The following is a 22,552-nucleotide window of genomic DNA, read 5'->3' on the forward strand; positions in this document are numbered from 1 at the left end:
CCGCGGCCGCGCGGCGAAGCCGACGCCGAGCTGCCCCCGACGCGCAGAGACACGACCGGTTTTTGCTCTGTTTGCTTAGTGCCCGCGCAGAGGCGTCCCCGAGGCAGGTCCTCCCCTGGCGCGGGCGCGGAGCAGCCTCCCGGCCCGCTGCGCCGGCCCTCGCGGTGCCGGCCCGGAGCTCCCGTCAGACGCCTGCCCTGGGGCCGGCGCCGTTTCCGTCCCCGTTTCCTCCCGGCCGCCGCGGCACCGGCTCCGCGTCGGCAGCCTGCGGGCCGGGCGAGTTAAGCGCTCGCGGAAGCGCGCCGCGGTGCCTCTTCTCGGGGAGCGCGGTGGGAACAGGGCGGGGGGAGGCCGGGCAGCTCCGCAGCTCGGGGGACGTCCGTCCCGCCGCCCCGCGGCTCCGCCGGGATTTCTCCGTGCAGCTTGCGGAGCGCGAGAAGGCGGCAGTGCTCGGGGAGCACGGGGCACCCTGCAGTGCCCGCCGGCACCTCGCGGGGCGGCGGCCGTGGGGCCGGCACCGGGAGAGCGGCGTCGCCCCAGCGGGACCGCGAGCATCTCCCTGCGCTCCGTGGAGCAGCCGTGCCCATGTGCACAGCCATGCCTGTGTGCACAGCCGTGCCCATTTGAACAGCTGTGCCCCATGCACACCTGTGTCCCTGTGCACAGCAGTGCCCGTGTGCCGTTTGCACAGCAGTGCCCATTTGCACAGCAGTGCCCGTGTGCACAGCCGTGCCCGTGTGCCATTTGCACAGCAGTGCCCGTGTGCACAGCCGTGCCCATGTGCACAGCCATGCCTGTGTGCACAGCCGTGCCCGTGTGCCATTTGCACAGCCATGCCCGTGTGCACAGCCGTGCCCGTGTGCCATTTGCACAGCAGTGCCCGTGTGCACAGCCGTGCCCGTGTGCACAGCCATGCCTGTGTGCACAGACGTGCCTGTGTGCCATTTGCACAGCAGTGCCCGTGTGCACAGCCGTGCCCATGTGCACAGCCATGCCCGTGTGCACAGCCATGCCCGTGTGCCATTTGCACAGCAGTGCCCGTGTGCACAGCCGTGCCCATGTGCACAGCCATGCCTGTGTGCACAGACGTGCCCATTTGCACAGCTGTGCCCCATGCACACCTGTGTCCCTGTGCACAGCCGTGCCCATGTGCACAGCCATGCCTGTGTGCACAGCCGTGCCCGTGTGCCATTTGCACAGCAGTGCCCGTGTGCGCAGCCGTGCCCATGTGCACAGCCATGCCTGTGTGCACAGCCGTGCCCATGTGCCATTTGCACAGCAGTGCCCGTGTGCACAGCTGTGCCCGTGTGCCGTTTGCACAGCCGTGCCCGTTTGCACAGCCGTGCCCGTGTGCCGTTTGCACAGCAGTGCCCGTGTGCGCAGCCGTGCCCATGTGCACAGCCATGCCTGTGTGCACAGACGTGCCTGTGTGCCATTTGCACAGCCATGCCCGTGTGCACAGCCGTGCCCATGTGCACAGCCATGCCTGTGTGCACAGCCGTGCCCGTGTGCCATTTGCACAGCAGTGCCCGTGTGCACAGCCGTGCCCATGTGCACAGCCATGCCTGTGTGCACAGCCGTGCCCGTGTGCCATTTGCACAGCAGTGCCCGTGTGCACAGCCGTGCCCATGTGCACAGCCATGCCTGTGTGCACAGCCGTGCCCATGTGCCATTTGCACAGCAGTGCCCGTGTGCACAGCCGTGCCCGTGTGCACAGCCATGCCCGTGTGCACAGCTGTACCCGTGTGCCGTTTGCACAGCCGTGCCCGTTTGCACAGCCGTGCCCGTGTGCCGTTTGCACAGCAGTGCCCGTGTGCACAGCCGTGCCCGTGTGCACAGCCATGCCTGTGTGCACAGCCGTGCCCGTGTGCCATTTGCACAGCAGTGCCCGTGTGCGCAGCCGTGCCCATGTGCACAGCCATGCCTGTGTGCACAGCCGTGCCCGTGTGCCATTTGCACAGCCATGCCCGTGTGCACAGCTGTGCCCGTGTGCCGTTTGCACAGCCGTGCCCGTTTGCACAGCCGTGCCCGTGTGCCGTTTGCACAGCAGTGCCCGTGTGCACAGCCGTGCCCATGTGCACAGCCATGCCTGTGTGCACAGCCGTGCCCGTGTGCCATTTGCACAGCAGTGCCCGTGTGCGCAGCCGTGCCCATGTGCACAGCCATGCCTGTGTGCACAGCCGTGCCCGTGTGCCATTTGCACAGCAGTGCCCGTGTGCACAGCCGTGCCCATGTGCACAGCCATGCCTGTGTGCACAGACGTGCCTGTGTGCCATTTGCACAGCCATGCCCGTGTGCACAGCCGTGCCCATGTGCACAGCCATGCCTGTGTGCACAGCCGTGCCCGTGTGCCATTTGCACAGCCATGCCCGTGTGCACAGCCGTGCCCATGTGCACAGCCATGCCTGTGTGCACAGCCGTGCCCGTGTGCCATTTGCACAGCAGTGCCCGTGTGCACAGCCGTGCCCATGTGCACAGCCATGCCTGTGTGCACAGCCGTGCCCGTGTGCCATTTGCACAGCAGTGCCCGTGTGCACAGCCGTGCCCATGTGCACAGCCATGCCTGTGTGCACAGCCGTGCCCGTGTGCCATTTGCACAGCAGTGCCCGTGTGCACAGCCATGCCCATGTGCACAGCCATGCCTGTGTGCACAGCCGTGCCCGTGTGCCATTTGCACAGCAGTGCCCGTGTGCGCAGCCGTGCCCATGTGCACAGCCATGCCTGTGTGCACAGCCGTGCCCGTGTGCCATTTGCACAGCAGTGCCCGTGTGCGCAGCCGTGCCCACCTGCGGTGGGTTTGCAGATGCGGCTTGAAGGGTCTGCAGTAAAAGGGAGGCTTGTGAATAGCAGAAGCAAAAGCCGTGCGAGGGGTGTTACGTTTCACAGGGAGGCACCGCGGGGAACAAAAAGCAAAGCAAAAAAGCAAAGACTGAGGCTGCCCGAGGAAGCGGAGCCGTGCTGGCGCCTCGGGCAAGCCAGAGAAGGGCGGCGCAGGAAAGCAGTTCCCGTGCGGAGTGCTGGCTCTGATTCGGGGCGGTAGCGGAGCAGGAGCCCGGCGGCCTTGCGGCCGGCCCCGGGGCTGGTGGCGGCACCGTGCCAGCCGGGAAACGTGGGGCACGGGCACGCTGCCGCCGCCGTGCCTGCACAGCCGACCTTGTCCATCTCCTTTGCGGGAGAACCGGTGCCAGCGAGAGGACGGCGTCCTGGGCAGGGGCCAGCCCGGGGACAGGCGCGTCGCGGCTCCCGAGAGGCCTTTTCATCTACCCTCTCCTGAAATATGAAACTATGAATCATCCCAGGTCCTAAAATAGAGGGGTTTTTTAAAAAATGTGGAGGGAAAAAAGAGAAATATTAAAAAAACCACTTTTTTTTTTTCCTCCGCTGTGCTTTCTCGCCCTGCTGGTGGCTCGGATGCACCCGGCGTTCGAGGCGGGAGCCGGAGGCGATGCCGGGGCGCGGGGAGCCTGAACAGCCCATCGCGCTCGCACAGCGCGGCTCAGCGCGGTTGCGTTAGGGCAGGTAAATCCCAACTTCTGCAAGCCGCAGGATGGGAACGATTTCCTTGCGGGCAGCTGGGCTGAAGGGCTGGTGCTGGAATGAAGGGGCCGGCCCCCGGGCCCCTGCTTGCTCCCAAGCAGGCTCCCTCGTGCCAGCAAGGATGGCAAAGGGAGCAGATAAGCAAAGGCGTTTACTGGACAAACGTTTTAGGTCACTTCTCCCACCCTTGTGAGAGAACACGAACGAGCGTGTCATTCGGGGACCGCGCTCGCAAGGGCAACGCCGAGAAGGGCCCTGCACCAGCGGGCTCGGGCTGCGTGACACGCGCAGCGGCTCGGGAGGGGAGGAAACATCCACAAGGAAAACACGCGTTTTGGCCGGTTTTCCAGCAGCGCCCTGGCTCCGGTCCAGCCGCGCGGAAAGGTTGCTTTCGTTTGCAAAGCATTTTTACAGAGGGGTTGTTTGTGAGTGCGGCCACAGGGGGGATGAGCGCAGTCGAGGTGGGAGATCCAGGGCAGCAGAAGGGAGAGGGGGGCACCTCGGAGGGGTGCGGGTTTCCCGCTGAGCCCCTCCTGGAAAGCGGGGCCGTGCAGCGGTGCAGGGGGGCCGCAAAGCACGAGAGGGGCCGGCCGCGCTCGTGGGGAGCCGCTGTCGCGCCCGGCCGTGCCGTTGTAGGGGCGCTGCGCTGGTCTGCGCAGCAGGATGAGTCCCCTCGCCGCCGAACCCGAGTCAGCAGCTCACAGATCAGGGTCCTGTGCCGGGATCCTGGGGGGATCCAGCCCGGGGTCAGGCTCTGAGGGGGGCAGATCCTGGGGGTCCGGCACCAGGACAGGCCCCGGGGGCAGATCCGGGGGGTCCAGCACCAGGACAGGCCCGGGGGGGGCAGATCCGGGGGTCCAGCACCAGGACAGGCCCTGGGGTGGGGGGCAGATCCGAGGATCCGGCACCAGGACAGGCCCGGGGGGGGGCAGATCCAGGGGTCCAGCACCAGGACAGGCCCTGGGGTGGGGGGCAGATCCGGGGATCCGGCACCAGGACAGGCCCTGGGGTGGGGGGCAGATCCGGGGATCCGGCACCAGGACAGGCCCGGGGGGGGCAGATCCAGGGGTCCAGCACCAGGACAGGCCCCGGGGCGGGGGGCAGATCTGGGGGTCCGGCCCCAGGAAAGGCCCTGGGGGGGGGCAGATCCGGGGGTCCAGCACCAGGACAGGCCCTGGGGTGGGGGGCAGATCCGGGGATCCGGCACCAGGACAGGCCCTGGGGTGGGGGGCAGATCCGGGGGTCCAGCACCAGGACAGGCCCTGGGGTGGGGGGCAGATCCGGGGATCCGGCACCAGGACAGGCCCGGGGGGGGCAGATCCAGGGGTCCAGCACCAGGACAGGCCCCGGGGCGGGGGGCAGATCTGGGGGTCCGGCCCCAGGAAAGGCCCTGGGGGGGGCAGATCCGGGGGTCCAGCACCAGGACAGGCCCCGGGGCGGGGGGCAGATCCGGGGGTCCGGCAGCAGGGCAGGCCCGGGGGGGGCAGATCCAGGGGTCCAGCACCAGGACAGGCCCCGGGGCGGGGGGCAGATCTGGGGGTCCGGCCCCAGTAAAGGCCCTGGGGGGGGGCAGATCCGGGGGTCCAGCACCAGGACAGGCCCCGGGGCGGGGGGCAGATCCGCGGGTCCGGCAGCAGGACAGGCCCGGCGGAGGGTGGTCCCGGGGGGCCCATCCCGGGCGCTGCCCCCCGGCGCGGTCCCGGGCAGGCCGCGGGCCCCGGCGCGGTCTCCTAGCAACGCGGTGGGGCGGGTTGCTAGGGGGCGGGTTGCTAGGGGGCGGGGCGCCGGCGCGTGACGCACGTCCGGCCGGTAAGGGAACGTGTCCCTGGGCGCGAGGCGGCGGGCCGGAAGCGCGGGCCGCGGCGGCAGCAGGCAGCCATGGAGCAGGCCGCGGCGCACAACGGCAGCGGCGCCGGGGCCGCCCCGGCCGCCGGGCCTGCGCGGCCGCCCGCCACCCCCGAGGGCATGGCCCTGGCCTACGGCAGCCTCGTCCTCATGGCCCTGCTGCCCATCTTCTTCGGGGCGCTGCGCTCCGTCAGCTGCGCCAAGAGCAAGGTAACCGTGCCGCGGCGGCCGGGCCTCCCCCCGCCGGCGGCGGCGGCACCGGCGCGGCCAGGCCCCCCCCCCCCCCCGCCCTTCCACCGGGAATACTTGGGTTCGCCCCCTACCCCACGGGGCGTAGCGACTGGAGCTCCCTCTTACCGTGGGCACCGGGGTGGCCCTGCCCCTGGGGCACCGGGGCTTCCCCCTCCCCCCCACCGTGGGCACCGGGGCTGCCCGGGGTCCCCCCGCTGGAGCACCGTGGCAGGCAGATCCTCCTTGCCCTCACTGGGGCTCCAGGACCAAGCACCTCCTGGGGTGGCTGCCCCCCTCCCCAGCTGGGGGTTCCAGGGTGCTGGGCCCTGTCTCCCCCACTGGGAGCACTGGAGTTTCCCCCTACTGAGTGCCCTGGCCTTCCCCCTCACTCATGCTCTGCTTGCCAGGGCAGCTGTGGCCTCCTGGGGTTACTGGCCCTGCCTTGCTGTGGGACACCTCCCTCCCAAGGGTTACCAGGGTCTCTGGGCCTTGCTGCCCTCCTGGGGCAGCTGAGGCTCTGGGTCCTTCTTGGGGGTTTAGGTGCCCTTCTGCTCCCTGCTCTGCGTTGGGGCTCCTGGGCCTCCCCTGTCTGTGGCACAGCAGGGTCTCCCCAGGAGCTGCGTGTGCTTGCCTGCTCCCAACCTCACCACCTTGCGATGCCCTCCAGGCTCCTCTTGCTCTGCCCTGGCTCCGTGGCTGCCAGGTGCTGCCCCTCCCTGGAAGGGGAGAGCGCTCTGGGACTTTGTGGCAATGGGAGGCCCCGGGGGAGAGGTTTTGCCTTGCATCTCACTTCCTCCTTGGTTTTCTCTGGCTGGGACCCCACTGTCATGAGAAATCCATGTGCCTGGAAAACTAACAGTTTTTGCACCTGCACAAGTGACAGCACCTGGGAGAGACTCGTGTGTGGCTTTGTTTCCTCATCCTGTGTGTTGGGCTTGATCCTTGGACAGGTGCCGTGCTGCTGTGTGCCACACAGGCAGCCTGCACCCAGGCCCTTTACTCTCCCCGCAAGCCTGTTGTGCTGCTCTTTGCATCTTCCACCTGGCTGCTGGTAGCAGCTGGAAGTTAAATCCTAACTCTTCTTTCTTCTGAAGTTCAGGGGAAGAGACTGTTTTGTAGTTGTCATTTCTTTTTAAAAAAAAAAAAAACATTTTCTGCCCTGATAACTTAAATCAGGGCTTTCAGCTGGTGTTAATGAGGGTCTTAGCCCTGTTAATCAAACCCTAGGGAAGGCCAATACAGCATCTGTGAGCAGGGTCTGGAAGTGGTTTTGTGGGGGATTCCTCTTCCCTTGCACTGCCAAGAGTGAGCAGTTCTTTGGGCGCTTGCTTTGGAGCAGCTGGGTGCTGTGTGGCAGCAGCTGTGCTCTAGATAAGCCATCATTACTTTCGTGTGGCTGCTTGCATAAGGCCTCCCATTAACAGGCACTCTGTCCAGTGTTGGCGGCAGGTGTTGGGCTGATCGAGGTTGAATCTTTTGAGCCCTGAAGTGCTGCATGTGTGGTGTACCCAGGTGGGCTTGGGAGGAGACAGCCCTCATGTCCAGGGGCAGGTCCTGTGGGGAAGACCTCTGCGGGAGAGAGAATAGAGAGGGGAGGGACAGCGGTCCTGGTGAATGTTGAAGGTCTCTTATGGGAAATGGCTCAAAAGGGGTCTGGTCTAGCTTGTTCACAGAAGTTTTAAAAGATTAAAGAGTTTGATAAATCTGATGCTTTGGAGTATGGTGACTGTTTCAGGAACAAAGCGAGGGATAAAAAGGTGATTGGAGAGAAATGTCATTCAGAGGGTGATCGACATATGGTGTGCCCAGATGGGGAGGCTAATGGAGACGTCCAGGCCTGAGCAGCGTGGAGGAGCTGCAGAGTCCAGCTCTCCTCTGGGCAAGAGGAGAAAGGAAAAAAACCTGCTGTATGCACTGGTGTTTTTTTCCTTCAAGAGGAGAGGAAAAAAAGCAGTAAACTGGCAGCTCTTGGAAGGACAAATGTGGGCAGGTTTGCTTTTGCCATCCTGTGCTCTGCCTGTAACGCAGTCCCACCTACCAGGCTGACACAGCCAGCAAGTGCTCTGCTCCTCCGTGAAGCTGCAGTGATGCCCCTGCAGAGCCCTGCAAGATGCTTGTTCTCTCTGTGCTCTCCCTGCTGTTCATGTACAAAGCCAGTGTCCAGCCTAATCCGCACGTGTCCTCTCCTTCCCTCCCCAGAACTCCTCTGAGATGCCAGAGACCATTACCAGCCGAGATGCTGCTCGTTTTCCCATTGTTGCCAGTTGTACCCTTCTGGGACTCTACCTCTTCTTCAAAGTAAGTAAGCACCGTTGGCGGTCCCACAGAAATAAAGACAGCTCCTTCTTTCCTCCCCGCTGCTTAGCCCTGCTGTGTTTGCATCCAAGAACTCCAGAGGTGGGGCTGACTTGCTTTTGGCTTACCCCCTTGGAGCCCATAGCATTGGGACAGAAGGACTTTTAAGACTGTGCAGCTTGAATCTTCAGTGTTACCAGGCAGGATGATGTTAGACCTCTCCTGAATTCTACAGCCCTTGGGTAGTTCGGAGCTTGTTTGTGCATGTTGTTGTTCTGGAGGCAGTTGTAGAGAACTGAGTGTACCCATGAGTTCTGCCTACCTCCTTGGGCTGACCAAAGGTGCACAAACTTAGACCGGAGGGTGCCAGAGGCTTTTGATTTGCAAATGCCTCTGTTATGTTTCTTGCTATACTACTAAAGCCATCTCAGCTGTAGGCCTGGGTAATTGCTAGGTGAAGAAGAGCTTATGGACAAGCCAGTATGTGTTTGGGTGAAGTCTTTGAGACATGTAAATTCAACAAACTGTGTTAAACGACAATTTCCGAGTCTCAAATAAGAGATTTGAGCAGCAGGTGCTTTAGGCTGTGTATATATGGAAAAAGGGTCTTGAAATAAAGCACCTTTGGGCTAGGCCTCTGCATATGCCTAGCATGTGATTAAGCACGAGGAGGGCCTGGAAAAGCTGTAGGATTGCCAGCACTGGGTGGGCCTGTCAGACAGTGCATGTGGATAGTAGGAGACCTTGGCAGCATGCAGACCTCTGTCCTGGACTGCCCGAGAGATGGCACAGTGCTCCTGCCTGCTCAGGAACAGCAGGCACCCTGGCAGTGGGGCAGGAGGTGGAGATCAGGGATTCAAAGGTGGGAATATTTCAGTTTAGTCTCATCTCTCTGCATAGCAGTTAGTGTGCAACAGCTGACTGATGCTGAGACTGGTAAGCTGCTTCAGGCTGCTGTGCTTCACATGAGCTGACACTATGCAGATCTTTACCTGCTGCATGTGTGGGGCTCAGGCCTGCGCGCTGCAGCTGCTGTGTCTGACCTTTCCTAATGGGGGAGGCGAGCATGTGCCGTGGCCTGAGCAGCTGTGGATGGGGTACGGAGGACGCATGGAGAACTTCTGCAGCAGAAGGCAGGGCAGGCTGGGTCATGCTTCCCTAGCAATATGCCCTGCTTTCCCAGTGGTGCAGTTAAGTCTCAGGTTGCCTGTGTGCTCACTGGAGTTGCTGTGGCTCCTCTTTTAGTATAGTGAAGCAGAGCATACATTGGGCACTGTCGATGGTGGGAGCACGCAGCGGCAGCCAGGCCTTTCAGCCTACTGAAATGATCCCTTGGAGCCCGGCCCAGTGGCCCACTTCTCAGGGTACTCTGGGACCTTTGCTGCCTCTTACTCCTTGTTGAGACTGAGACACCAGGAGAAGAAGTACTGAATGTGCAGTGTGACCCAGTTAAAGTTGCTGCATGATATGTGGCTTCTTCCTTTTTAGTATCTGCAACCTGCCATAAGCACTAGTATTCCAGCATCCCTCCTTCTAGGAGGTCAAGAAGGACTGAAGGCCACTTTGGGTATGTCAGAGTGCCTTGCTGTGGCCTCTAGTGCACACTGAATCACGAGGGATGTGTTTGGTGGAAAGGCTGTGTGTGTGCTGTGAAAGGCAGGAGTTCTAATAATACCCTGGTAAACTGGGGCAGGTCGTGTGCTCGGCCCGCCGCAGGAGTGAGGCGGCGGGGAGCTGCTGCCCCTCTCCTGGGACAGCCCGCGAGAGCTGTGTGCTGTTACACTCCGTGCTCAGTCTCACTCCACAAGAGACGCTGGGGAAGCTGTGTCCTCCTTTCTGCAGTGCAGGAGTTATTTTTTTTGACCAAAGCAGCTCGTAGATGTACAACGATTCACAGGCTCCTTGTGCTTGTTCTGCAAGTAAATGGCTATTTCCTATGTATTTAACATCAGTGGTGTTAGAATAGTGCAAGAATTTGGGTTATTTCAGCTTTTCTTCCTGAAGCAGTGATGCAGCAACTGCCAATTACAACATAAAACAGTCTCTCATGCTAGAAACGGGGAGCATTTTGGTAACCCCCTGTCAATTTTGTCTTGCAGATATTCTCACAAGAGTACATCAATCTCCTGCTCTCCATGTATTTCTTTGTGTTGGGTATCCTAGCCCTGTCCCACACCATCAGGTACAGTGGAGTGGTGGGAGGTGTGGCTAGGGCGGGGGTGTCCAAGGCTGGCTGTTCCAGGAGGCAGCAGGGGTTTTTATGGTGGGGTTTTCTAGAACAGTATTGCCTGGCAGCAGAGCCAGATCTCAGCTCTTGGGGTGTTTTTCCTCAGTAGAACTGAAGGACTCTGTAAGGACAGGCAGTACTGTCACTGCTTCACAGCTAGGGAAACGGACCCAGAGGGTACTGTGAGCCCTTCTCAGGGAAACCAGGGTCAGAGGCAAAGTCTTGAGAGTACCAGTGATCCAGTACCCTGCCCAGTGTTGCTGGGAGAGCTCCCAAAGGTGTGGGTGGCCATGGTTAGAGATCAGGACTGGCTGCACCAGGAAGAGCCATGGTGGCAAAGAGCATGGTGCTCTTTGGGGTGGGGAGAGCTGCTCAGCAGCCTTGTTCCCTCTATTGGGACAGCCGAAACAGGCAGCTGGAGCTAGTGATAGTCCTCAGTGTCTTGCACTGGTGTTTAGTGTGGGGTGTTGAAAGCTCAGACCATGTTTCAGTAACTGAAAAAGTAAAACTGGTTTCCTGTTTCCTGAACTCTAGGGGGCTGGGGACCAGATGCATTCCTTAGATCAGAGCTGCAGCTCTGCTTGGGCTTTGCACCCCTGTTCCCAGGTGCAGGAAGGTTACTTTGTAGTGGCCAGCTCTGAGTGACCCAGGAACTGTGCCCGGTGCTGTGGGGCACAGGGTAGGTGTTAAGGTCTGGAATAGGTTCTCCCTTCTCGTTGGTGATGCTCTTTGCTGGCATGTGCCCATTGCCCTAGAGTGTTTTGGGGGGCAGTTACCTACAGGCTGGTCAGATCCCTGGGGAGGACAAGTTCATGTGTGCTGCTTAGTGACTGGGACTAGACCTTGTGCCTGCCCCGATGTGAAACTTAGCATTTCCCTCATCTTGTGAGGGGAGAGGGTGGGGGCTTTATGCTTGCGCTCTGACGCTGTCATGCAGAGGTGCTGGGGTTTCTGTAGAACTGACCTTCTCTACACCTCTTGTTTCAGCCCCATGATGAACAGATTCTTTCCTGCAAATTTCCCCAACAAACAGTACCAGCTTCTCTTTACCCAGGGCTCTGGGGAGACCAAGGAAGGTATGTGAGCTCACCAGTTTCTCTAGGGGCCTGAATGTTTTCTGCCTTTCTATTGTTTCTTGCTCCCTTGGTATTTTGATTTTTCAGCCCTTTGGAAGAATCTTCTCAAAGACTTATCTCTTACTCTGTGCTGTGCTTCTGTAGTCACTGTAAACCTTGTTTGTCCAATGCAGAGCTGGGATTACTCTGTGCCTCCGGGTGTCAGGGAAATCCCAGAAACAAAGTGCTCTGAAAATGGACTTAATGATCAGAATTACATGTGCTACCTTTAATGTAATGCTGAATATTTATTCCCTGTCTTAACTGATTTGATTTAAATCTCTGTACTAGTGAAGGCCCTCTGAGGAGGATCTTGCCCAGTAGCTTTACTGGTAGGAGGTTATATCTTCTAGTAGTACCACCAGGAGTTAACAGAGTAGAGAAGGGAAGAGAAGAACTGGCCCTTCCCTGCCATAAGACAATGTCTGTATCCAATTTCCTTATTGACAGAAGGATCACAGATGCTGTCCATGTGGCAGAGTCTGGCTGAAGGCAAAGACTTTGGCTCGCTGATGCTAGCTGCTTGCATGTGTGCTGAATTTGCATGTGGTTACAGTGGGCACAACCATTTGCCTGGGTAGAATCCCCTCATTTTGGGCCATGAGCACTGTGGCTTTGTGTTCTTCCCCTGCTTGTAACTCACTGGTTGCTGCCTTGCATGGGAAGGGAAGCTGCTCAGGCCAACCAAAATCAGTCTCCTGTGTTGTATTGCAGAAATAGTGAATTATGAATTTGACACCAAGGATCTCGTATGCCTGGCCATGAGCAGTGTTGTTGGGGTCTGGTACCTGCTGAGAAAGGTAAGAGCAGCAGCAGCACTGTGGGGAGGCCAGGGACTGGGCTAGATCAGACTTGCCTTGGTGCCTTTGCCCACCAGGCACCTGCTGTGGGGGGCCACGGCTCTGTGCTGTGCGATCCATCTCTCCTTTTCCTGTCGTTCTCAGCACTGGATTGCAAACAATCTCTTTGGCCTGGCATTTTCCCTCAACGGAGTTGAGCTGTTGCACTTGAACAATGTCAGCACTGGCTGCATCTTGCTTGGAGGCCTCTTCATCTACGACGTCTTCTGGGTAAATGGGAACATTCCCTAGGGGTGGATGCGGGTTGCAGCCGTTCACAGAAGGCGTGTGCAGGGTGTCACGCCTGCTTAGAGGTCACACACACTTGGCAGCCAAGGTTTCCACTTTGTCAGCCCAAAGGGGTGTGGTGGGGATGATGACAGAATTGAACACTGGCAAAACTCTCAGCTCAGCAAATGAATATTCTTTTAATTTCTGGCCTAGTCAAAGAGTCCAGGACTGGCCGGGATCTCCTCAGAGAGCCTTGCTGTCTTAGGCTACGTAGGTGTTCAGCATAGCAGTCTTGGTGTTGGTGACCTCTGTTCCTATATAAGGTCTCCTCAGTGCCTGCCTAGAGCTGTCAGTACTGCTCTCCGCCAGCAACGCCGCCCCGCTTTGGCTACGATGATCTTGCGAGTTCCACAGCGGCATTACACTGGTGGTCGTTTCTGATCAGCTGGTGTGTCAAGTCTTTCTCAGCTTCAGTGGAAGAGTTGCCAGCTCATAGTGAAGGTTCTTGTTAAGTGACCCTGTGTTTATTTTATTTTTTTTTTTTTATTTTTATTTTTTGCCCTTCCTGCTACCTGCACCCACCTAACTGTTCCTGGGATATGCTAATCCTCCTTGTATGGGCTGTGCCTCAGCTCTGCCATCTGCCAGCTTTCTTGGCGTCCTTCTGTTCTTTTGCGCAAACACCAAGTATTGGAATGCCTCCAGTGGTTTCCCTCCAGCCAGTATGGTGCTCTGCCATCTTCATTTTAAGGTTTTCCTTCTCTTTCTGCAGTGGCACTGGGTTCTTCTTCCTCCTTAGTCTTTTGTAATATCTGGATTCCTTGGGCTTTCCTGTTTAACTCCACCTTCTGAATTTTTCTATTTCAAAATGTTTTAAAGCCTTGCATACCTTGAGGTCTGTCCAGCAGCTCTACAGCTGCCTGAGTAATTCTTCCCTCTTTAAGCCTGACTACCGTGTGTTATTTTGTACTCAGCTAGTGCTGCCCATGGTTTCATAGGCTTATTAAGTCCCAGCTATTGGATTCATAATGTCTGTGGGCCAGTCCAGTGCTCTTAGCTGAAGGTGATTCAGCCTTCTGACCAAGCACCAAGTGTGCTTGGGGTGTGACTGCAGTCCCTTCTGCACTCCTCCAATGCCAGAGGCAGTGTGGGGGAGTTCGGGACTGCATAGACTGCATGTCTCTAATTCAGGAGAACGTCTTTATATGTTTTGGAGATAGCAGCAATGTAATCTCTGCCACTGCTTGCCTGCTGTGGTCAATCCAGGCTTCCCCAGCAGAGTGCACTGTTGGGGCACAGTCATCTGTGGCTTTGCAGAAAGGCCTTTCTGAAGTGCAGTTCCTCTTACTGTTCCCATGTGCAGGGACCAATCACTTGGATCTTAGCATGGATTTATTCACACTGAGATCCCAGAAGGATTTCAGGAAAAAAGCGGAGTTAATCATTGAACCGATGATACTGAGCCCTGCACAGTCTTGGGGTGATTTTTTTTTTTTTATGGTGCTTTGTGGTGTTTCCCTAGTCCCAGTTTAGAGTCCTGCCACTCCATAGCAGTTGCTGCATGCTCTACCCTCAGATCAGGATAGCAATGGCCAGACCTTGCTGCACCTTGTAGTAGTTATTCTGATGCCCAATTGCCTGCTTTAAGTTTTCTCTTTAGTCTCCAGCTCTTGGATCTTGCTCACCAGGTGCTAACGAGCTCTTGGTTTGTATGCCTGCTGCTGGTATACTCACAACTGGAAGCTTGAAGGAAAAAAAAATAAATAGAAATCAGGGTTTGACCAGATATGTTTGATATGTTTACAGTCCATCCTAAAAAAGAAGCCAATATTTAAAGCTGATAGTGCAATACAAATAAATTGAGTTGGAGCAAAATGCAACTGAGCTGACAATTGCTACAGTCCCTTTTGGAAGCTTGCAAGCAATAGCTACCTGGCATTGACTGGGATGCTCTCAGCTGAGGTTTTGTATCCTCAGATTGTCCTGCGTGTTATTCAGACTTTGTACTGAATTGGCTAATCAGAGCTGAGCAGAACTCACTCAGTGCTGTTGCCCCTATGTGACCTGTGACACTTTGTGTTGGGCAAGGACGGGGTGGTAGTTGGTGTAGCTTGTGTGAGATAAGCAGTATCCCAGTTGGTGCTCTGAAAACAGGACAGCCTTGATGTACAGCCTTGAGCACTGTCTTATGCCCTCTTCCCTGGGAGGTAGACTCAACTGCTCCAAGCCTCAGAGTTTTGCTGGTGGGACTCATCTGCCCAGAGCTCTGTGGCTCTTTGACTGCTTCCTACCACTGTGGCTGCTCTTGACCCTGGGTCTGAGTGTGTGTGTGTGTGTGTGTGTGTGTGGCCTTGTGCAGCTGTTGTCATCTTGGACTCCTCTGCTTTCCCTTAGGTCTTTGGCACCAACGTGATGGTGACTGTTGCCAAATCATTTGAAGCCCCAATAAAACGTGAGTCCGGGGACACAGGGGCTGTCCTTTTTCTTGCTATTTCTGCCCTGTGTACCCTCTGCATTGCTGACAGCAGATTCTTCTCCTGGAGCTCTGCTCAGAAAGTGGGGTCTGTGTGCGGAAGGATGCTGTTAGAAAGCTCCTTGCTTCTGACATATTGAACTATTGTATAGTGCCATCAAACTCCAGTGAGCCAGGCCAGGTTTCTGGAGAGGGACCATTTACAGAGACCTACGTGGGCTGGGTTAGTCAGCACCCGCGGAGGTGAGGATCTCAGCTGCCTAGTGTGGCCCAAAAGGAAAGAGGTGAATTAGTGCTGTTGTGGAGTATGCAGTGGTTTGAGTGCTGGGAGCTTCAGCTGAGAACAGCACATGGGGCGGGTTCCAAATCCCTCTGTTTCCTATTCCTCTACCTAGAGTTGACCCAGGAGTGAGGGGAGCCACAGAGGAGGAGGTGGCCCAGGGCGTGGGGTAGGGCTGTTGTCCTGCTCAGATCCCTTGTTGCGAGGCCCAGCAATGCAAAGGTCTGCTCAGCGCAGGGATCCTTCCTCCCTCAGTGTGCCTCTTTCTGCTCTTCCTAGTGGTTTTCCCTCAGGACCTGCTGGAGAAGGGTCTAGAGGCTGACAACTTTGCCATGCTGGGTCTGGGAGACATTGTCATTCCAGGTAAGGATGGAAGAGGGGATCCTGTCCAGGGTCACCGGTCTGAATTGGCTGTGGGGAGTTGAGCAAGTGGCTTTGAGTGATCACATTCACGTTGCTCTGGCCCTGCTGGAGCCTTGTGGACCTTCCACTAGCCCTTGGTGCTGGGCAGGGCTGGGTCCTGGAGCCTCACGGGGCTGGATGCTGGAGCTGGCTGCTGTCTCGGTGCCTGATGCCACGAGAGGGCACTGTCAGCCCAAACGTGGCTGCACACAGTTGAGCAGAGGGAGCCTGGCTGCTCCAAGGGCTGCCTTGCTCCCTGCTCAGTCTGCATGCTGGTCTCCATCCTCTCACTGTGTCCTTCTCCCCATAGGGATCTTCATTGCCTTGCTGTTGCGTTTTGACATCAGGTGAGTAGGAGATGGGGAAGGGTCTATAACAGGCTGGATCTTGCAGCATATTTAAATTCTTTTTGTAGAGGAAAAAGAGGGGAAAATGGGGAGCAGAATTGTGTGCTGTCACCTGAGGCTTGGGAATGGGGGTCTTGGGGGGGCTGCTGAAGTGTGGAGATGCAAGAGAAAGCTCTGGGAAGGGCAGGCATGAACAGGAGCAGGTCGAGTTTGTGGGTAAGTCCTGAGTGCTGGAGGTGAATTTTGTGAGTGCAGGAGCACTGCTGTACGTGCACCTGGGAATGCAGAGACTGAGCCTTGCGGGGTGGATCTGGGGCAGCAGCACGGAGCAGCCCTGTAGGGCCTTGTTGGCTCATCCCCCAGCAGAGGAGGGGGCCAGTACCCTTGTGGTAAGGTGGAGGGAGGCATGGGAAGGAGCTGGGTGTTCTGGCTCCTGGGAAGCACTGCTGCTGTGGATGTGAATCAGCATGGCAATGCTGGCTGCGTCCGAGCTGCTGTTCACGCTGGGAAAAGCAGCTCCTTCCTACGCAGAGAAGTTGTACCTACCACCAGGGTGTAGCTTTCAGCAATTGCCCCACACTGAAATTCTGTGGCTCAGATGTTGCTGGGAATGAGCCGCTTCATGCAACTGCGGTGATATAGCCGCGCTCCTGTTGTTGCATAGACCCTCCAGTCTGTGCCAGCTCTTCCAGGTGTTTCCACCCACATTCTGCCTGCACCTGCTGGGAATCCCAGTTCCCCTAGCCTGACCTGCAATAAAACAGCATGCCCTGAGAGAGGGGTGCTGGGGGAAGGCAGCACCTCCCTGGAGAGGGGGAGCCCTCTCTGCTGGCTCTCCAGTACTGCTTCCTACCACTTGTGTAACCCCCCAGCAGCAGCACTGTGCATCTCCTTCACCTCCCGCCACCTCACATCAGTGTTACCCGTCTGGTCCTTGGCACTGCTGCCATGGGACGCCAGGGTGCTGCACTTGTGGCAGTCTCTGTGCTAGCCTGGTAAGCAAGGGCAGAGTGTGGCACCCTGCCCTGGTGAGAGATTTGAGGCAGCTGGGCTGGCTCCCTCTCTGTCCTGGGAGTTTGGCTGCTGGCATCGCAGGCCCCAGGCTGAAGGTAACTTTGCTCTGCCCCGTTTCTGTGTAGCTTAAAGAAGAACACACACACGTATTTCTACACCAGCTTTGTTGCCTACATCTTTGGGCTTGGCCTGACCATATTCATCATGCACATCTTCAAGCATGCCCAGGTAAGCTCAGCTGTGCTGTCTTCACACAGATGCACTCCACTGGCTCTCAGACTGTAGGAAATGCTAGCTTGGCCACAGGATCCTGCCTGCATAGTGCCAGAAAAAAAGTAGATGTTCCCTCTCTTGGTTTTGCTATTCCAGTATCTGTCTCCTGCCCAAAGCTCTGCCTCTGTGTGTGTGGCTGGGGCAATCCCTTTTAGGGAGACTGGCTCAGACCACAGCATTTCCAAGAGCTAAACATCAGTTGCACTGGCTTGTGTTTTCTGGCTCTCCTTAACCGAGCTGCCGTGAAAAAACCATTCTCGATGCAGGAAAGGGGCCCTGAGAGCATGCCTCTGCTGTGGGTGCTGTCACTGGTCTCTGTAGGAGCCCTTGGTGTGTTCATGGCCCTGGTCTGGGGCGCGGGGTGGGGGTGGGGGGGGGGAGTGCAGCCTATAGATACTCTGTTGGATCTGGTAACTCCCAGCAGCTCCTTGGGCCAGAGGAGGTGTCTAGCAAGGCGTTAAAGCGGTGGGTGAGCATGGCAGCCCTTGCTCCTTGCAGCCTGCCTCACTAGGGCATGGCAGTTAGGTGCCATCTATGCCCTCACTAGCCCAAGGCTTGTCTCCTTCCCTGAGTGAACATTCCCTCGGCTCTTACGAAGAGCCTAGTGAATTGCTAAGCAAGAGGTGAGACCTTCTGCAGCTGAAGCCAGTGCCCCAGCCTGCATCTGCCCCTCCCTGGCAGCGTGAATGCTGGGCCTGGGCACTGGGACGTCATGCTGTGGGTTTTGCCCCACTGCAGCAGTAACTTGGCTCTTGAACCCAGCTTTGAGCATTAACCACTGTGTGCAGCACTGTGACAGAAGCTCGGGCTGTGTGTGTGATAGGCCTAGAGGGGACAGGGCCAGCTTGTTTCGTGCTCTTCCTGAGGTGTCCTGTGGTTTGGTTTAACAGTTTTTTTTTTTTCCTGTTCTTTACAGCCAGCTCTTCTATACCTAGTCCCCGCCTGCATTGGATTCCCGCTTCTTGTGGCCTTGGCAAAGGGAGAAGTAACTGAAATGTTCAGGTGAGTGTCAGCTGTGGACAGAGCTGTTTTGCCTGCGGTGTTGGAGTGCATGAAGCGTGCAGATGTTCCCACGCCTGGGCACAGCTGGAAGGACGGTTCATCTGGGCATGCTCTGGGTGTGTGTGTGTGCCTGTGCGTAGGTGGAGGGAGTGGGTCTGTTTGTACATGCTAGCCCTGGCTCTAACCACCTCCTCGTAATTGTGTGGGAGCTTTGGTGCAGTACCAACAGGCAGGCAGCATCTGGTATTGCTTTACACCCCTGTGACAAACTCTTCCCATGAGCTGGCAGGCAGGGGAGGGTGGGACTGCACACCTGGTGCAGAGATACTTGGTCATTGTGTCCCAGGGCCTGTGGGTGGGGGCGAATGGAATTGGATCCAGCTGCGAGAGCAACTGGGGCTGGTTTGAGCACATCCCAGCCTCCCTGCTTGGGAGAAGGATCCTTGTTTGCAGCAGTCTTCCCTGCCCCTGGAACCGCAGACATGGTGGGCAAGGGGGGATGTCTATGCTGTGCTCTTGTCCTCCAGCCCTTTGCCATCCTCCTGCGCTCTGGGCATTAGCAGTGGACTGTCAGCGGGCAGTGTCAGTCTCGCTTGGCATTTCCTGCCTGGGCTTTCCCATCCTCTGAGCCATGCCAAGCATGGCTTGGCCTGTCTGGGAGCTGTTTTGCAGCTGTGCTCAGCAGGCTGTGGAGGACTTTGGTAGAGCTCAAGGCTTTGTGGTAGCCCAATACAGTTTTTTGTTTGAGGATGGCTGAAGCAGAGGTGGGAATGGAACATCCATCGCAAAGCAGAGCTCTGTTTCCTAGAGCACTGCTCAGCCTGGGGGTTAACATGTGGGAGGAGATGTGTGTCAAGGTGCCGGGTGCCCCACAGCCGCCTCACTCTGGGATGCCTGTGGCCCTAGGGGCAGCCTGCCTGAGGCCCCAGCCTGGTCAGAGGGAAACCAGCAGCTGAAGGGGGTGTAGGCTCTTGCAGCTGTGCACCAGGGAGCCAGGCTGACCTTGCTTCCTTCCCCTCCCCTGGGAGATGCAGGTATATGTGTTCTCACCAGAGCTGTCAGCTGGGACTTCTCCCCAGCCCTTCAGCACCTGCCCACTCTTTGATGTTTGCTTCTGACGATCGCTGCTGCAGGCACTGAGTGTCCTGGGATCGTCCTTCCTGTGCACCTGGTATCCTGTAGCCACTCTCCACATGTGCCTGTGAGTCACCAGCTCACAGCAGCACCACCTCCCGTTCCAGGAAATGCATGCTTGGTGAGAGATGAGCTGCAGGTCCGGCCTGTGTGTCGGCAAGGAGCTCATCGAGCCTCACAGCAGGGCACAGAGGGTTAAGGCTTTGGCAGAGCACCCAGCCGTGGGTGCTGAGCGCAGGCTGCTTTGACAGCGGAGCGCTGCCTGTTTGTCCTAGCTGAGCCTTCCAGAGCAAATGCAGGAGGCTGGCACAAGCCGTGGGGGCCTTGAAGGTCCCCAGGGTCAGGCTCCCCCCTTGAAGCCACTCCAGTTGTGGATGGAGGAAACAAGATGTGATAGGACTCATGCCTGGAGGCCAAGAGCCTCCCTCCCCAGGTTTCCCACCAGCTGTAGTGCTCTGATGCGCCCTGTTCCTCCGAGTGCTGGTGGTGCCTTGGAGCCAGTAGCTCTCCTGTGGTCTCCGCTGGCCGCCTGCATGCGGCTGTGGCTGAGCTGCCCTGGGAGGAGGGCTCTGATGCTGAGCTGACTCGGCGTGGCAACAAGGGTCTGACATGGTGGGAGTTGGGACCTGAGGGCCCGTGCAGGCTGGGAGGGCGGCCAGTGCTGCAGGAAGGGTTGGAGCCAGGTGGGCCTGTGCTGCTGACATGGGGAAAGGGGGCAGGTGGCCAGCCAGCACCTGGCTCAGCTGTGGCTTTGAGGCTCCCAGCCTTGCAGAGCCTCCCAAGGCAGGCAATCACCTTTGGGCTCCCTCTGCTTTGAGCTACTCAGCAGCCTTCTGCTGTCAGCAGTGGGAAACCTGATCTGCCACTCACACCTGCTGTAGATCTGCCTGTTGTAGAGCTGCATGAAACGACCTGCCGTGTGTGCTGGTCTGCTGTCTCCAGAGCCCCTGGGCCAGTCTGCCTACTGTGCACATCTGTGGATGAGTGCCCAGGCTTGTTCTCCTGTGGGCTGCAGCTGCCTGGCTTTATGCATGCCGGCAGGAGCTGCCTTTTTCCCAGGCCTCAGTCCTTGTTCTTCCGTGCTGCAGCACTGTCCCATGCCCCAGGGCCTACAGGCAAGGAGAGTTTGGCCAGGAGCCCGTCAGGCCCCCTCTGGCCACTCTAGCCTGGCTAGCAAGTGGTGAAGGAGGAGGAGAAACCGGACTACCTGGCTGTGCAGGGTGGTGGGTTTGCAGCTATCTTGCTCAGAGACTCTACTCCTTTTTCTGTTTCTCTCTTTCCCTTCTGTCCTGTTCTTCCCCTCCCTTTCCTTTCCTGCTTCCTGTCTCTTCTGCAGCTATGAGTCCTCTGCTGAAATCTTGCCACACACACCAAGACTTACCCACTTCCCCACCGTGTCCGGCTCGCCGGCCAGCCTCGCTGATTCCATGCAGCAGAAGCTGTCCTGTCCCCGCCGACGCCGGCAGCAAAGCCCTAGTGCCATGTAGCAATTGCACACGGTGCCCTTTCTCTGTCTGTCGCCCTGGCCAGGTAGGGGCTCTTTCCAGCTCTCCCTGTTCCCCTGACCTGAGAAAAGGCAATAGTTGCCACCTCGCTGCTGTGAGTTGGCTTTCCTGCCCTTCTTTGCAGGAGGACTGTGAAGGGGGCGAAGGCTCGACTTCTCTACCCTAGTGCTCCTTCCCGGCCTGGCCTGGCAAGCTGCGCTCCCCCCTTTCCTCTGTAGCCTTTCGTTAGGGCCCGCAGGTCCAGTGTTGTGGCCATCTGGCAGCCAGAGGAGCGAGTCGCAGGGTTGCTGTGCTTGGTGTCGCTGCGCCTCCCCTTGCTAAACAGCGCTCCAGGCGCTGGCGCCCGGCCAGCCCCGCTCGCAGCAGCGCGGGGGAAGCGTGGCCTTATCCAGGATATCCGACTGTCGTCTCTGGAGCGAGGATCGGCCCTGAAAGGCGGATGCATTCCGAAGCGCAGAAGCGGCCTGGTGCATCCCCCTGCGGGGGCTCGGCGAGGGCTGCTGCAGCCCCTCCGCGTGCTCAAGCCCCTCGCTGAGCACCTCCGGGCGTGTGGGTGGTCTGGGGGGCGTCGCCACGAGGGACGGTGCTCATCTCCCTGTCCCCACTGGGATGGGAGCAGGCCCTGCCTTGCAGGGGACCCGGTGGCCAGAGCGAGCCGCCCCGGGGGCGGCTGCACGCCCGTGCCTTGGCACAACTCCCGCCCTGGCATCCCTGCTCCCAGGAGCCTGGCGGCTGCAGGGGGGCAGCGCGTGCAGCTCGGAGCTGTGCTGCCCTGGCCCTGCTGGGCATCGGCACGTGCCTGTGCCCAAGAAGGGCCAAGTCCCAGTAACCCCTCGCCCTCTTGTGCCTCTTGTCCCCAGCTACGAGGAGAGCTCTGCCCCTAAGGAGGTGCCAGGGGCCTCCAAAGAAGAGACAACAGAAGCTGATAAAAAGGAGAAGTGACCTTGCCTGCGTGGGCCAGGCCTGGTGCTACTGGGCTCGGGCCCCTGCCAGACCCTTCGCAAGTGACAGACGACGAAACAGTTGTGCAAGAGCATCATGTTGTGTGTGTGTCCGGAGCAGCCGCCCAGGTGGGGCGCCGATGTTCGCCACATCTCCCCATCGCCCAGCCCAGCCCGGGGGCTGCCCAGCCACGCTCCCTTTTATTTTATTGTCTCCTTCGTGGGTACAAAGTGGGTGGGGGGCGAACCACAGGCCCGTTTTTAAATTTTGTATTGTGCACTTGCTTTCTCTCATATTAAACCATCTCAAAGGAAGGAGTGCGTTCCGGCTGGGCCTGGGAGCGGGGGTGCTGGCTGCTGCGTGAGCTGCTGCTGCGCCTCGCCGCGCTGCGGGCTGCGCGGGCTCCGTCTGCCCCGGCAGAGCCGCCCTCCGGGCTCCGCGGCAGCGCTCGGTGCCTTGGCAGAGGCCGCGGTTTGCTCTCTGTGCCTAGGGAGCTGCTCTCCCGGCTCTGGTGTTGCAAGCTGCGCTGGCCCTGGGGTTGGCCCCGCAGCCCTGGCGCTCTGTGGTCCGTGGGGCCTCGCAGCTCCCGGGGCCGCCAGGGCTCAGCCCCAGGGCCTGGCTGTGGCCCGTGGGCGCCTGGCTCCATCCAAGTGACCGTCCCCTGCTGTGAGGAGCCTGTGACCGGCCGCCTCCGAGGCCTCTCGCAGCCTCCGTGAAGACGTCAGGCCGTGGCTCCTGTCCCCCTGGTTAAATGGCCTCGGCTGCAGGCGTTGGAGCGTGGCAGGAGACAAGGGAGCGGGGATCCGGCCGCCCTGGGGCGCGCGGCCTCGGCTGGGGCTGAGCCTGGGTGCCTGGGACGG

The 22,552-nt window shown here is 58.7% G+C and overlaps 1 protein-coding gene across 3 annotated transcripts; it reads left to right on the forward strand.

Annotated features, from left to right (window-relative positions):
• The first annotated feature begins 3,498 nt into the window (after positions 1 to 3,498).
• Positions 3,499 to 22,006, forward strand: HM13 (histocompatibility minor 13). Of its 3 annotated transcripts, none has more exons than XM_062588890.1 (13): positions 3,499 to 3,519; positions 7,813 to 7,911; positions 10,008 to 10,090; positions 11,123 to 11,211; positions 11,965 to 12,050; positions 12,195 to 12,320; positions 14,715 to 14,772; positions 15,353 to 15,436; positions 15,786 to 15,822; positions 16,962 to 17,064; positions 18,026 to 18,111; positions 20,582 to 20,775; positions 21,611 to 21,698. In XM_062588890.1, exons 2-12 carry the CDS (start codon positions 7,825 to 7,827, stop codon positions 20,730 to 20,732), a joined length of 990 nt encoding a protein of 329 aa, XP_062444874.1. In that variant the 5' UTR covers positions 3,499 to 3,519; positions 7,813 to 7,824; the 3' UTR covers positions 20,733 to 20,775; positions 21,611 to 21,698. The 3 variants fall into 3 exon arrangements, with proteins under 3 accessions (XP_062444874.1, XP_062444872.1, XP_062444873.1); XM_062588888.1 differs by lacking the exon at positions 3,499 to 3,519 and adding an exon at positions 5,404 to 5,592; XM_062588889.1 differs by lacking the exons at positions 3,499 to 3,519; positions 20,582 to 20,775 and adding an exon at positions 5,404 to 5,592 and having other exon boundaries at positions 21,611 to 22,006.
• Positions 22,007 to 22,552: the final 546 nt, after the last annotated feature.

The sequence above is a fragment of the Rhea pennata genome, chromosome 16, assembly GCF_028389875.1.
Source record: "Rhea pennata isolate bPtePen1 chromosome 16, bPtePen1.pri, whole genome shotgun sequence".
Taxonomy (NCBI): domain Eukaryota; kingdom Metazoa; phylum Chordata; class Aves; order Rheiformes; family Rheidae; genus Rhea; species Rhea pennata.

Bases quoted from the DNA above. Each gene is read 5' to 3' on its own strand.
- HM13 (XM_062588888.1), top strand. From the start codon at position 5,416: ATGGAGCAGGCCGCGGCGCACAACGGCAGCGGCGCCGGGGCCGCCCCG. The intron at 14,773-15,352 runs GTGAGTCCGGGG...TGCTCTTCCTAG, and splicing joins ATTTGAAGCCCCAATAAAAC to TGGTTTTCCCTCAGGACCTG. The intron at 15,823-16,961 runs GTGAGTAGGAGA...GTTTCTGTGTAG, and splicing joins CTGTTGCGTTTTGACATCAG to CTTAAAGAAGAACACACACA.